Below are 15717 nucleotides of genomic sequence, written 5' to 3' on the forward strand. Positions count from 1 at the left end.
CAGCAGATTCCCAGATCCCAGTCACTCAGTGGGACATGAGACAAGGGGAGGAATTCTTTGTGCTCCTAAGAAGAGAAGGGTGCCAGGCACAGTGGCTCACTCCCGTAAATCCCAGCACTTTGGGGGGTTGAGACAGATGGAGCACTTGAGCTCAGGAGTTCAAGGCCAGCCTGAGCAACCTCATCTCTACAAAAATTAGTCCAGCATGGTGGCATGCAGCTGTGGTCCCAGCTATTCAGGAGGCTGAGGTGGGAGGACTGCTTGAGCCTAGGAGGTTGAGGCTACAGCAAGTCATAATTGTGCCACTGTACTGAAGCCTAGGCGACAGAGCAAGACCCTGTCTTAAAAAAACAAATCAAAGGAAAAGAAGAAAGGAGGAGAAGGAGGAGTTGGAGGAGGAAGAGGAGGAGGAGGAGAAGGAGAAGGGCAGGAAGAGAGTGGGCAAGAGGATGGGAGGCTGAGATGGGCCAGAGAAGTATCTAGGGCAGAGGGGAGGATGCCTGAAGAGGATGAGGGATGCCTCCAGAGGATGGTTGTGGGGAGGTAGAACACCTGGAGAGGTGGAGGTGTACAGAGGGGGGTGTCTAAAGAGATCTCTAGGTTGTTTGCTGAGCAGTGTGTGAGATGTCCTTTCGCAATCTCCCCCAGTTCTTTAGGAAACTCTAGGAAACCCATGAGTATTTGGTGCAAGTGACTTTGTTGTGGGTCTTGAGGAAGCGTCAGAGCTTCAAGTGGAAGATAAGGGTGATTCAGGCTGCACTCAACTTGGGATCCTGGGGTCTGAGAGGAGCCTAAGAACACATATCCCCCACCCCACCCCTGCGATTCAGAGTCCAGAGGGCTTTGGGCTTGCACAGGCCACACAAAACTGGAGGGTCAAGCAGATGTTACCTAATCTTGAGGGGCAGGGAGAGAACTCCAGCCAACCACTCAACCCTGAAACTGAAGAAAAGTGAGAAGAAACATGAAAAAGGTGGTTTGCCTCTATAAATGTGACACTAATTACAGCCATTTGTGCAAACTGCTTTCCATGAATGCTTAATTGCTTGCCATGAGGTATAATAACAATGACACATTGCAACAATGACACATTGCAACAGTTACTCAGTGCATGAACTAAGTGTCAGATTAGCTGAGTTTTATTTGCTTCCATGTGGGTTCCTCATGCCTTGCTTTTGGTAGCCTGGTCATCTGTGGGTTAACTCAGTGGCTTTATCCATAACTTTAAAAAGTAAGGACATGGTACTCTGTGTATGGGTAATTCTGTCCTTTAAGGGGTAGACTACCTTGTGCTGGCTCAAATATCAGTATATTGTCTAGTCTTTGGCACTTAGCCAAAAAAGAGAATGCGAGTTCTAATATCTTACATCTGTTTACCCCCTTTTTAAAATCTGGGACACCTATAAAGTGTCCCACACCAAAGCAACTGGGTCCCTGTACCCCTCTAAAACAGAACTTGAATAATCACTCCCAGCCAAGGTTAATAACTCTTCCTAAATCCACGCTTTATAGAAGATAATAAAATACAGAAACAGTTCCTTAGGGTACAGTTAATAAAGACAGTGGATGAAAAGGCTCTTCGGTCGTGCCTGCTAAAGAACAAGCGTGGATGTAAAGAAGACCAGTTCATACATTCAAAGAGGCTATTTCTGAGATGGTGCTTCTACCTAGCTTTCTAACTCTTCCTGATGGCCTACTGTGTGCCCAGCTCTGGACTAGGCACTGTGATGGCGTCAACAGAAAATACCAAACTTTATTTCTGTCCCCAAGAGATGATAACTGGGGTGAGTGAGGCATCACAGATGAATAAAATGAGCCCAGATAAAAGAAGAGAGGGGAAGAGGGAAGAGGAAGAAACCACAAATATATCAGCAAAGCAGTCTTACTTCTGCAAGTCGTCTGATCTGAGTTGAGAATGTAGCCTTGTTTGCACCTGCAGACGTATGAGCCAGGGATGTTGATACAGAAGTGGGCACAGTTATGCTCCAGGGTGCTGCACATGTGGGCCGCTGAAAGGGAAGACACAGGAAGGTAAGTCAACGGTGACACCCTTTCTCACTCCATTCCTGCCAGCAAGCATTTATTCAGCACCTACTCTCTCCTATGGGCAGGACTCAAAAACAAGCTGCAGTCCCTACCCTCAAGGGGGCTCACAGTCCAAGGTGGACAAGACAGGGCCAGATAAAGGGCATGGAAAATCAAAGAGAAACGGTGTTAGGCTGAACTATATGAAATTGCTGATACTTGATTGGTTTTGATCTACAAAAAAATAAAATAAAAAAATAAAAGCAAGAAATTTCCAATTCACCTTAATACCCATGTATTAAGTATTCAACTTAATACCCATGTGGGTATGTGGGGAATCAGAAAAGTTTGCCAGCATCAGAGGGGGCTTTGGCTTAAGTGTGGATTTTTAGGAAGCAGCAATGGGGCTGGAGGAAAAGCTATTAAATAAGCAAGAACATGTTAAAGAACCAATAGTTTCTCAAAATCATATTTCAAGGGTAATGTAATTTTTTTAATATGCAAAAGTATACACCAAAATTTGGAGTAAAAAATGCATTCACATGTTTTATGTTTCTATAATCTTTATGTTATCTCTTTATTTAGCATCTTTTCTTTTATTTATTTATTTATTTTTTAAGACAGGGCCTTGCTCTGTCTCCCAGGCTGGAGTATAGTATCACAATCATGGCTCACTGCAGCCTCAAATTCCTGGGCTCAAGCCGTCCTCCCACCTCAGCTTCCCGAGTAGCTGGGACTACGGGCGTATGCCACCATGGCTGGCTAATTTTTAAATTTTTTTTTGTAGAGACAGGGTTTCACTACGTTGCCCAGGCTGGTCTCAAACTCCTGGGTTCAAGCCATCCTCCCAGTTTGGCCTCCCAAAGTGCTGGGATTACAGGCATGAGCCACCACGCCTGCCCTCTGCATTTAGTTTCTGAAGCACCTCAGCCTTCTGGTACATTGGTTCTTGCACAAGTCTGTCTGTAGCTCATAAAAATTCTCTTTTTTTAATGTCCTAATTTCTGACTTTACTCAATGTAACTTGATTGTATTTAAAATTAACAAGCAACAGTACAAACAACAAGTTATGCAAGTGTTCTCATAAACAAAAAAGGTGTCTATATGTAGAAATACATTTTTATGAAGCTAAAATAAAAGGAGCTCTCAAAAGCTTAGAACAATTCCATTAATCCAGCACTTATGAAAACTCAGCTGTGATTAAATCCATCTGAAGTTTATGTCTCTTTACATTGGAGTAAGAAATATGGTGGACAATAAATGAACTAGGGAAGTGAAGCTGTTTTATTTCACAACAATACAATTTAGAATGTACTGTTCTGAGTTTGATTGTCTGTGTTTTAGTTCCTGTTAGGATACAAATAACACTAGGAAGGTTTGTAGATCCAATCAGTGATTTTTACTTCAAGGTGAAACAAACAGGTTTCTTGTGACCTTGTACAATTTTCTTTTATTATTATTATTTTTAAATAAAATAGAAGTTTTCTCATTTTCAAAAATAGAGATGATGTCTTACTATGTTGCTCAGGCTGGTCTCAAACTCCTGAGCTGAAGCAATTCTCCTCCTCTCAAAGTGTTAGGATAACAGACATGAGCCACCACACCCAGCCCTTTGTGCAATTTTCTTAACCTCTTTATATGACATGAGGATAAAAATAGCAACTACCTCATAAGAACCTCAAAAAGGGTAAATTAATGGAGATGGTAGAGTGTTGAGAATAGTGCCTGGGGAATGCTGAAGATACCTGTTAACCATTTTACAGCAAAGGAGAATTATGGTGGCATTTTGTTTTATTTTGCATCTGTAAGTTCATCCTATATATATTGACCTTCAACTCAGTTTTCACTCAACATTAATCACAGATTCTATTCATGTTGATACGTGTACTGTATTTCATGGAATCTAAAATGCACCCCAGTTTCAGAGATGTCAAACTGTGACGACATGTTCAGTTGATCCTCATTCTTCACAGATTCCACATTTATGAATTTGCCTACTCACTAAACTGTATTTGTAAGCCCAAACCAATACTCACAGCATTTTCACGGTCACTAGTGGACATGCTCAGAGTGCATAAGCACTCAATTTAAAATACCTCTACATTTAGTTTCTTTTGTGAGACAGGCTCTTGCTCTGTCACCTAGGCTGGAGTGCAGTGGCACAGTCATAGCTCGCTGCAGCCTCAATCTCCGGGGCTCAAGTGATCCTCCTGCCTCAGCCTTCCAAGTAGCTGAGACTACAAAAAAAATGTGTTGTCTGGTGCAGATGTTCCCAGCTGAGGTTGGATAAGGTGCCACTCCGCCTTCTTTTTCAGCTTTCATTCTATAAACAAGTATCCTTTTCGCAGTCTACTTAGCACCACGATTTTTTTTTTCATTTCTGTAAGTGATTTTGCTGTTTAAAATGGTGATGTGCTGTCTAGTGTTCCTCAGTGCAGAAAGGCTGCAATGTGCCGTACAGGGAAAATATGTGTTAGATAAGTTTCATTCAGTCAGGAGTTATCGTTGGCTCTGGGTCTAATGTTAATGAATCAATGGTATATATCAAATAAGATGTTTTCGGCCAGGCATGGTGGCTCACACCTGTAATCTCAGCACTTTGGGAGGCCGAGGTGGGCGGATCACTTGAGGTCAGGAGTTTGAGACCAGCCTGGCCAACACGGTGAAACCGTGTCTCTACTAAAAAAAATACAAAAAGTAGTCAGGAATGGTGGCAGGCGCCTGTAATGCCAGCTACTCAGGAGGCTGAGGCAGGAGAATCGCTTGAAACCAGGAAGCAGAGGTTGCAGTGAGCTGAGATTGTGCCACTGCAGACACAGCGAGACTCTGTCTCAAAAAACAGACAAACAAAAAACAAATGAGATGTTTTTAAACAGAAACATACATAAAACAAGGCTATGTATTGATTAGTTGACAAAAAATATTGTCACCAGAGGATTGCAGGAACCTAACCCTATATTCCCACAGGAGCAATGGTTTAGTATTTTCTAACTCAGTGTTTGTAGTGACTTTATAAAACACAATTATTGTGAATAATGAAAACTAACTGTATTTTAGATTTAATCAAAATCTTAGATCTAGTTTATCCCTCCCAATTGATTTATCCATTGGTCATATGACTGTCCTCATTTTATTTGGCCATTTCCCCATTGGTCAGCATTTGGGTGGCTTCCAAGTTTTTGCTTTCTTTTTTTTTTTTTTTTTTTTTTTTTGTTTTGAGACGGAGTCTCGCTCTGTCGCCCAGGCTGGAGTGCTGTGGCCGGATCTCAGCTCACTGCAAGCTCCGCCTCCTGGGTTCCCGCCATTCTCCTGCCTCAGCCTCCCGAGTAGCTGGGACTACAGGCACCCGCCACCTCGCCCGGCTAGTTTTTTGTATTTTTTTTAGTAGAGACGGGGTTTCACTGTGTTAGCCAGGATGGTCTCGATCTCCTGACCTCGTGATCCGCCCGTCTCAGCCTCCCAAAGTGCTGGGATTACAGGCTTGAGCCACCGCGCCCGGCCAAGTTTTTACTTTCACAATGTTGTGATGAACATTCCTGAACATGTCTCCTTGAAGGCATGTGCGATGGTTTCTCTAGGACTGGGTCTCACTTTAAATGGATATGGCCTAATTGCCTTCCAAGACAGCTCATATCAGCAATGATGGTCCTAATGATGCCCATCCCCTCAAAACTTCGGTACTTGGTGTCATCAAACTTTAAGTTTTGACAATCTTATGGTGAAGGGTAATCATTATCCCACTTTTAATTTGCATTTGCTTTGCATCCTGAGAGACTCTCTTCTTTTCATGGATTGCTGGAGTCAAATTACCCAAGGGCAGAGGGCATTTCTGAGGCACTCACAGCATGTCACTGTCTCCCTCCGTAATTAAGGAAGTGTCGTGTGTAGGCAGCCAACTACACGGCAGTCACCCACTGCCGTGAGTGGGAGGCCCAAGTGATGTACCTGGTGCCTGTCTTCTTGCTGAGACCCTAACAGACAAAATAAGAAGACAGGAGCTGTGATGGAGAGAAAATATCTGGAGGACAGCCGGCAGCAGTGAGGAGAGGATGGCTGCTGGAAATAGACCGCCTGAAGGCTTAGCTTCGCCACTCCCTATGACCTTGCGCAAATGACTTGGTTTCTCTGAACTCCACTTTCTTCACCTATCAAATGGGGAAATTAGGCCAGGCATGGTGGCTCATGCCTGTAATACTAGCACTTTGGGAGGCTGAGGTGGGCAGATCACTTGAGTCCAGGAGTTTGAGACCAGCCTGGCCAACATGACGAAATCCCATCTCTACTAAAAACATAAAAATAAGCTAGGCATGGTGGTGGGCACCTGTAGTCTCAGCTATTCAGGAGGCTGAGGCAGGAGAACTGCTTGAAACTGGGAGGCAGAGGTTGCAGTGAGCAGAGGTCGTGCCACTGCACTCTAGCCTGGGCGACAGAGAGAGACTCCATCGGGAAAAAAAAAAAAAAAAAAAATAGTGGTGGGGAGGGGGAATTAAAAGAACTACTGCATTGGGTTTTACAGTGACAGCTTGTTACTAAGGCTTATGTTGGCCAGGTGCCATAAGAGAAACTGGAACTAGAACATTATAACTTGGTGTAATGGAAAAGGCACTGGATTGGGAGCTAGAAGACTGTGTTCTAGTTCCCCTCTACCTTGAACAAGTGAGGGAAGTTCTGGGAAATCAGGTAGCTCTTGTAGGCTATTTCTTTACCTGTAGAGGCATGGACGGGCTCTAGGGACCTCAGTACAGACATTTACTATTATTTAATCTGGTATCTGCTTTTTCTAAAAACTGCCTTTCCGTCTCACTCCAGACACTTTGCATCTGGTAGCTGCTGTGGTGGTCTGAGGTAGTCCCACTCCTGACCACTGTTGGTTGGTATAGGGTTTGACAATCAGAGTCCTTTACTGGCATTTAGGAACCAGAACCGAATAAAAGGGGGCTCAAACTGAGGACGAGTGAGCCTCAGGGGCTGGGGTGGGGGACCATGCTTCCTGACTGCGGACCTGAGAAGGAGAGGAGTGGAGGGGAGATGGAGTGAAAGCACGACCCCCACGACTGCCGTCCTTGTTTCCATGGATAATATAATGCACTAGCCCTACCTTTTAGAAAAAAATGGAATTCCTCACACTTTCAACCAAAAGAATCCCAAACATCTTCACTAAACCAGAATAAAACTTTCCCATCTGTAGAATGCTGTGGGTGAGTGCTGAGTGCCTTTCAGAGCATCCAGGCCTCATGCCTTGCCCTCTGTGGGACGGGCATTTGTGATGAGAGCTAAGGGGAGACCACAGTCTTGCCTCCTCCACCGGCCTGCTGGAAACAGTCCTATGAGCCTCATTTCTCAGAGGGCCCTCTGGGTTTACACTCAGGCAAGGCCTTGTGTTCAGCAGGAAGGAATAACTCATCAGCAGCCTAACTCATTGGTGGGATTGGATATGTTGACTAGGAAATAAGAACAGTTTTTTTTTTAATGATTGTATGAATGACTAAAGGAGTGGTCAGTGTGGGTAGGTGGGCTGGAGGTCTTGTATTACTGAGTACAGTAGACTCAACGTTTGTGAAGTCAGTCCAGCCTCCCCACTTCACAACAGGGCCTCAAAGGGGTACAATCACTGTAGACTTTGCCCAGGCCAGTTCATGAAGGGTGTGTCCTAGGAATACTATTAGGGCCTTAAACTGTGCCTGGCCTGGGTGGGGTGGGGCTATTAGGGTAGGAACAGCCTGACTCCCTGCTCCAAAATATCAGACGAGGCTGATAAAGTCAGCATCTAGAAGTTAATTAAAAGCAGTCCTGCCCAGGTGGCAAGAATCACCAGAACACTTGGGACAGCGTTTGCAGCCCCTAGATTCAGTGTTTTCTCTTACTGGGTGGCAAAAATGGCAGACTCCAGGATGTGTGGGTTTTGGTCATCTCGTAGACAGACCTCAATTCACAGGGCACCTGGCCTCTCTCCCTGGTGGTCTCAGGGCTGGCCTGAGAATGCAACCTCAGGATTCCCCTTGCTGTGGCTGGTATGGGAAGTCCCTGGCTGCAGGTATAAAGCCTCCACTGTGCTCAGGTTCACAGCCAGACAGCCAAAGAGACAAAGCCAGGACTCTCACCCAGCGAGGTCTGACTCCAGAGTCTAATCAATTCCTCACTGTATGATAAAGGTCCTGCCTTGATCACACCCAGACACTGCCTGTCCCAATCTGCAGATGCAGCATTGATTTTCAGTTCTGCCTGCAGAATGCCTGGGCTCACGTCTCAACTCTGCCACTTACAGGCCAGGCACAGTGGCTCATGTCTGTAGTCCCAGCACTTTGGGAGGCAGAGGCAGGAGGGTTGCTTGAGCCCAGGAGTTCAAGACCAGCCTGGGTAACATAGTAAGACACTGTTTCTTTCTCTTTAAAAAAAAAAAAAAAAAAAGATTTACATAAAAATTGTTCATTTATGGTGGCACACACCTGTAGTCCAAGCTGGGATGGAACTTTGAGGCGGTAGTGAGCTATGATCATGCCACTACACTCTAGCCTGGGTGACAGAGTGAGACCCTATCTCAAAAAACAAAACAAAACAAACAAATAAGCAAAAACAAAAAACAAGCTCCAGCACTTACAGGTGTGTGATCTTGGACAAGTTATTTAACCTCTTTGGTTCTGAATTTCCTCTTCCATAAAATGGGAACTAAAAGAGCATCTACTTGACAGGTTTGTTGTGTGAATAAAGTGAGTTAACATATGCTAATAGCCTGAAACAACACATGCATACATTAATATCAAGAAATGTTAGTAATGATTAGTATCACCTTGTCTTTAAAGCTCTCCTGGAGCCCCCAGGCAGACCCTGACAATTTCCAGTTCTGTAAAATAGGGATAATAGAGCCACGTATAGTGACACGTAGTCCCAGCTACTTGGGAGGCTGTTGCTTGAGCCCAGGAGTTCGAGGCCAGCCTGGACAACATAGTGAGACCCTATCTCTTAGAAAGAAAAAAAAGATAATGATAGTACCTGCCTCAGAGGGCTATTTTAAGTATTAAATGGAATACTGTATTTAAAAGTACCTAGCACAGGACAAGATTAGCTATTATTGGGGTATAGTTTGTGAAAGGAAAATAAAATCTCAGGATCCCAATTCACTATGCCGGAAGGAAAAAAATTAAGCTAAAAGCTGAGTAATGCAAGAAACTGCCTTTGCTTTTGTTCCTAAGCACATCGCTACAGATAAAAGGTTAAATATCTCCATAAGTAGCTACTCTATGTTCACCTTATTTTATGTAAAGTGTTGATTTACTGAGCGCTAGAGGACTATATAATTGACTATTCCCCTACCTGCTCCTTTTCTCTTGCAACATGTGGGTTCAGTAATGTGACCATGCCCTCCCTCTCTCCCTTTTAAATACTGAAGCCCTCAAAATCATCTTTGGAAAAAGGCACAGACCACAGATTGTTCCTGTGATTTTGTGTCCATTTTTTCCAGGCATGTCCTTAACCTTGGCGAAATAAACTTTTAAATTGATTGGGACTTGTCTCAGATACTTTTTGGTTTACAAGTTTAATGAATGTTTAAGGAACAAATGAAACTTCTGAAACCCCAGAGATGTCATCTGCAACCTGGAAAATGCTCACCATTGTTGTCTAATCATCTGAGTGCAGATCAAAACTGAGGCCATCTGCCTAGCCCATCGGTCCTCAGTGTATTTGATTGTAATAATACATAACACAGTGCACACTGAATAGGGCTCTACCATTTACAACACCTGTTCACTCATCTACTTTCTGCATATAAAATCCCATTTTACAGATGAGGCAACTGAGGCTCAGAGAGCACAAAGATTTGCTCAAGATTGTACAGCTAGAGTCAGCTCCTCTTCCTCCTACGAAGGCTCCCTTCAGAGTTTCACCTATTTCAGATGAATGCCAACTGCAAGGTAGGTTTACCTGGCCAGGCTGGACTGTGGAGGTGGCCATCAGAAAATAGTTTACCTTAAAAGAGGAATTTATAATTCCCAACATGAAGAGGAGTGAAATGAGCAAGAGATTTGGAATTAGCATCCAACTATATCTTGGCTATTTGTTTTTCAGGTGATTCACTTAGCAACTTCCTTAACCTGTAAAAAGAGAAGGCAGGAGTGTGCTGCTGCCTCCTGGGGCTTTCTGCGATAACATCCGGGAAAGTGCTTTATAAATGTTAGTTACTGCAGTCTTTACTGTGCAGTTGATAAAGAGGCCCTGGGGCCTCTTCAGCCTTTCAAGACTGCTGCTGAGTCTGCTGAGCAAAGCCTGGCAGTGCAGTGCAGGGAGAGACAGCAGCCCTGTCTCCTGCAGAGTGGATGGGGGGCCTCACAGGGGATTCATTTCTCAGGCCACAGGAACAAATGGGATAACACTGATGTTTTCTTAGAGCTTCCAGATTATAACAAAGAAGATGAAGGGAGGAAAAGTCCAAACTGCCTTTTCATTTTGCTGCCTTGCCATAGAGCACACAGAGATGGTTTTTCCATGGACAAGTCCACATTGGTATATCCTATTCAACACCATGGGAGCGGAGGGGGGTGCTCAGTCCCACTGTCTAGCTCCTCAGCCTCATCATGTTATCTTTCCATTTTCTGATAAATCCAGAATGATTATAAAAAGAACCCCTCCATTAACATTTTCCAACACAAATGAATAAACTGTCAAAATGGTTACAGAACCAATTTCCCTTTTAATATTTTCAGGAAAGGGGAAACATAAATTCTGCAGAAGTCATTTAAAGTCATAAACCTTGGAAATGCTTGCAGTGTGTCCTGCTGATTAAAGTGTTCCAGCTGACTTGGGCCACGGCACACCACAACACGACCTCTGCAGTGCCAGGGAAATGGCACTTCTGAACACTTTCCAAGTGGCATTGCAAGGAAAAAGGTTCTTTCTTCTTCACGGCATTGATTTCTTAAATAAATCTTTTGATTCTGGAGTCAAGAACAAATGAGATCTCTGCACTTGTTGAGGTTAGTTCTCAGCAGGGGATTTTGTGTAATACACATCAAAAGGACACCTTTTTCCCCTGGGGCCTGTATCTTAGGGGTCTAGAATATGTCACATTCTGAGAACCCCCTCCCGGGTGCCCCTCCTGGGGAGTGGGTGCGGAGTCTGGCTCTAAAGCTCATTCTCCACCCTGCTCTAGGAAAAGATATTTTACATTTTACAAATAGATATTTACACATAGATCATTTACAAATAGACATTTAAAAATAGATTATTTCTTTTTATTTCCCCATCAAAGATTCATGGTAGCTGGAGGGGACAGGGACCACTGGGAATGGATAAGTCAGGGTGGGACATTGTTTACCAAATCAGGACGCGAGTTTCCCGGATTGGGCTGCTGGCCCCCTGCCCTCCCGGAGGAGGAAGAAACAAAAAGGCAGCCACAGAGGCAGGAAACTGCAGAGAATGCAGGCCGACCTGCTGAGAAGAGGGGGGCAGGAGCAGGGGTAGAGATAACTGGAAAGTGCGCGGGAAGGAAGGGAGAGAGAAGACCTATGGAAAGAGGGTTAGAAAGCAAAAGAGGGAAGAAAGCTTGCAACATAGAAGAATGCAGCTCCGAGAAGCATCTTCCTGCAGAAAGAGTTGGCAGGTGAGGAGTGGCCCCTACAATCTTAACAGGCAGGGAGCTGCCAGGACCACACCTTGGTCCTCGTATACGCTGGACCTCTTTGTCAGCTGAGAAAACATCCTCTGCCAGCACCACCATGGGGCAAAAATGCCATGGTATTCCACACCATCCAAGGAGAGATTGTTACTTTTTCTGCCTTTCCATTCCTATCCCTACTCCAACTCATGAATTCCAACTTAGGGAATTCCAGGGCAGCTCCATGTGCTGAAGAAAAACTTTGTCTATCTACTGTTCCTCATTCTGTGGCTTGGACTTATGTGTCCCTTCCCCAGGGCAATCTCCCTGAGCACCCAGGCCTAGGTCAGGTCCCGGGGTTGTACACTCCATCGTGTCCTGAATTCTTCCTCCATTACACTGTGACAACTATAGTTATTTATTTGTATAATTAGATATTTAATGTCTGTCTCAGCTGGGTGCTCATGCCTATAATCCCAGCATTTGGGAGGTTGAGGCAGGAGGGTCACTTGAGGCCAGGAGTTTCAGAACAGCCTGGGCAACATGGCGAAACCTTGTCTCTACAAATAATTAAAAAATAAGCCAGCATGGTGGTGCACACCTGTAGTCCCAGCTACTTGTGAGGCTAAGGCAAGAGGATCACCTAAGCCCCGGAGTTCGAGGTTACAGTGAGCTTTGATCATGCCACTGCACTACAGCCTGGGTGACAGAGCAAGACCCTGTCTCTGAAAGATAAATAAATAAAAATATGTGTCTTCAGCCGGGCGCGGCGGCTCACGCTGTAATCCCAGCAATCTGGGAGGCTGAGGCGGGTGGATCACAAGGTCAGGAGATCGAGACCATCCTGGCTAACACGGTGAAACCCCATCTCTACTAAAAATACAAAAAATTAGCCGGGCATGGTGGTGGGTACCTGTAGTCCCAGCTACTCGGGAGGCTGAGGCAGGAGAATGCCGTGAACCTGGGAGGCGGAGCTTGCAGTGAGCTGAGATCGCACCACTGCACTCCAGCCTGGGCGACAGAGCAAGACTCTGTCTCAAAAGGAAAAAGAAAAAGAGTGTCTCCTTGGTCAAAGTGTAAGCCCCTGGAGCACAGTGTGTTTATCTTGGCCTTTGTTGAAAACCCATTGCCAGCGCAGTATCTGGGACATGGTAACAGAGAATGAACACCTGAAGATGAATGAATGAATTCTAATGGTTTATCTAGAAGAGTGACAGAGGAGCAGGACTTACTGCACAACTTCCTCTGGAACACGGAGGTCAGCGTCTCAATCTGGCTGAAATTGGCCACCAGGAAGACATGGTCCTCATGGGGCTCACTCCCAATGGCCTTCAAGGTGTTGAAGTCTACCTGGCCCACGCCAATGGCAAAGATTAGGATGCCCGTGTCCCGTGCCTTAGCAGCCACCTCGGCCACGGAGTCCTGAGGTCTGCCGTCCGTCACAATCATTATGACCCGTGGTACATTCTCCCTCAGGGGCCGGGCCCCCTCTGCTTCTGAGAATGCGATGTTCAGGGCATACTGGATGGCCAGCCCCGTCATGGTGCCCGTGGACAGATGCCGCATCCTCTTGACAGCACGCTCCACCTCGGACTTCCTCTTGAAGGTCTTGAGGGAGAACTCATTCTTGACAGTGCTGCCATATTGGAGCAGGCCCACTCGGGTGACATCAGGACCAATGTCCAAGAATTGCAAGATGTCCATGAGGAACTCCTTGACCTTTGCATAGTCATGGGTGTTGACACTGCGGGAGCTGTCAATGATGAAAACCAGGTCTGCCCGCTTGTTCTCACAGGAGCTCTCTGGGGAAAAAGGAGTGGTCAAATACATTAGAAGAGAGGCCAGACGTGGTGGCTCACACCTGTAATCCCAACACTTTGGGAGGCAGGTGGATCACCTGAGGTCAGGAGTTCAAGACCAGCCTGGTCAACACTGTAAAACCCTGTCTCTACTAAAAACACAAAAATTAGCCTGGTGTGGTGGCGGGCACCTGCATTCCCAGCTACTCAGGAGGCTGAGGCAGGAGAATCACTTGAACCCAGGAAGCCGAGGTTGCAGTGAGCTGAGATAGCACCATTGAACTCCAGCCTGGGCGACAAGAGCAAGATTGCATTAAAAAAATATATAAATACGAATATAAAAACATTAAAAGAGAGTTAAGGACCCAGTGCAGACCAGCTGTTGTTGGAAATCCTGGGGCTGATGATCACCTTTGAAACCTCCAGTCTTCATCAATTTTCCTCCCCACTCATGGAAGTATAAGGTTATATTTGTGCATGGCTGGAAGATCATGACTACTGGCTATAATCAGATAGCAATCCTTTTGCAAGATAAATCAACATGTTAGTTTCCAGAAAGTCGCCAATGCAGTTTTTATGTAACCAAATACCTGATCAGGGTCAAAATTATTTTATTCTTTACCGCATGACACATAAGCTTGGCTGGGCACTGCAGAGAATATAACAGAAGCTTAGGACAGGGTCCAAAGTTAAGGAGCTTCCAGTCTACCTGGGGAGACTTAACTAATAAAACCATGAAAGAATAACTGTCATGAAAACTGTGGTCCTGACAATAGCTGCTAAGAGAATAGGGATATGAATGGGCTGGGGTCAAGGAGATGGGACATTAGCTGACCTTACAGGTGCATGGTGATTAGATTAGAGAGAAGGCGCACATGGAGCGGATCACATGAACCAAAGCCCAAGATGGAATGAGTGTGGTGGGTAACAGAATAAGCGATGAGACCTTGTAGTAGAGGGAATACTAGGAGTTTCAGGCAGGAATTAGTTGGAGAGATGGCCTGAAGCCAGTTTAAAAAGACCTTTCCTTTCAGACTGAGAACTATGTATATGATGCCACCAGTGAGGGGCATCTTAGCATCATATTATGTAACTCACCTCTCCCATAGGGAAGTTACATAATGAAAAGTCAACAGAGTCTGGCAGTGGTTTGCAAGATGGATGGTCTACACAATTTCTGGACTAATCTCATTGAGAGGGGGACTCAGATCTAATCCCAGGACAGTAGTGGAAATGGAGAAAAGGGGACCTAAGAAATATTTCAACAAAGGACACAGTTAAATTGGAAAAAGGCAAATGTTAAGTCTTTCCCTTACCACCATGACTACCATATTTATGCCTTAAGCATCTAAGCAAGAAGGCTGTAAAAGGTTTGAGTCCATAGACAAACTCATCCCTTTTGTGTTTCTAGCGTTAGGATGATATTGGATGAGATGAGAGGCCTCCAGCCTCAGTGGGTGGAGGCTGGACATTCCTGTTGGAGTTTCTCGGATATTCTGAGCTACTGCCTTTCACCAGGGTGGGTCCCTCCTCCCCCGTTCTCTCCTCCCTTCCCGGACTTTGCAGCTGAAGCAGGATTTGAAAGGGATTAGAAAAGGGATCCCAAATGCTTGCCCTAAATCCTAATCACCACAGCTGCAAGAAAGAGAGAGAAAGCCAAAATGAAACAGTGAAGCTAGTCATAAAAATGAGAAGTGGGAAAGGCCCGTGAGGTCATCCTGTCCAGGCCAGCTTGCCAGACTGTGACTCGTCCCTGAGTGCCTGCACACACACCTCATCCTTGCTGCCTTACAAGTCTAATGATTTTAGGAGAGGAGGCACCCCCCAAACACCAGTAGCCTGGCAAGAAACCAACCTTTTGCCATACCCACGCATAACCCTGGGGGTTGGGTGAGTCCAGGGTGAGTGTCTCAAAACAGAGGACCCAGAAACTGAACCTTTGAGGTCTCAGCGATAAGATCTATATGAAACCTAACATTTGCAGGATGTTTTAACATCTTTTTTCCAGAGCACTTTGTCACTGTGGTGTCATTTGATTTTCAGAACAAGTTTTTGAGAAAGGAGCAAGAAGCCTCATACCCACTGCATAGATGAGAACATGGGAGCACTGAGGGTTTGAAATCTTTCATAATTTAGAAAAAGAAAAAAACATACAGAGGTGCAACCACTATCCACCTCATTGGGCAGCTGTAAGAATTTAAGGAAATGATGTGATGAAGGATCCAGTACGTGGGAACTCCCGACATGTGCTGGCTGCATGTATAGCTTCTCCCCTGCCCACCCCTCCATCAGCCCTCACTCGTG

General features: G+C 45.2%; 1 protein-coding gene across 3 annotated transcripts in view; it reads right to left on the minus strand.

The window, feature by feature from the left end:
- Positions 1–15717, minus strand: part of LOC105476092 (matrilin 2) — a 167356-nt gene that overhangs the window by 93847 nt on the left and 57792 nt on the right. For all 3 annotated transcript variants that reach the window (XM_011731743.3, XM_011731742.2, XM_011731741.3), the window contains exons 3-4: positions 12847–13416; positions 1887–2009 (exon numbers count right to left, since the gene is read on the minus strand). In XM_011731743.3, the coding sequence (XP_011730045.2) occupies positions 1887–2009; positions 12847–13416 (693 nt within the window). The remainder of the gene's footprint in view (positions 1–1886; positions 2010–12846; positions 13417–15717) is intronic.

This window comes from Macaca nemestrina, chromosome 8 (genome assembly GCF_043159975.1).
Source record: "Macaca nemestrina isolate mMacNem1 chromosome 8, mMacNem.hap1, whole genome shotgun sequence".
NCBI lineage: Eukaryota > Metazoa > Chordata > Mammalia > Primates > Cercopithecidae > Macaca > Macaca nemestrina.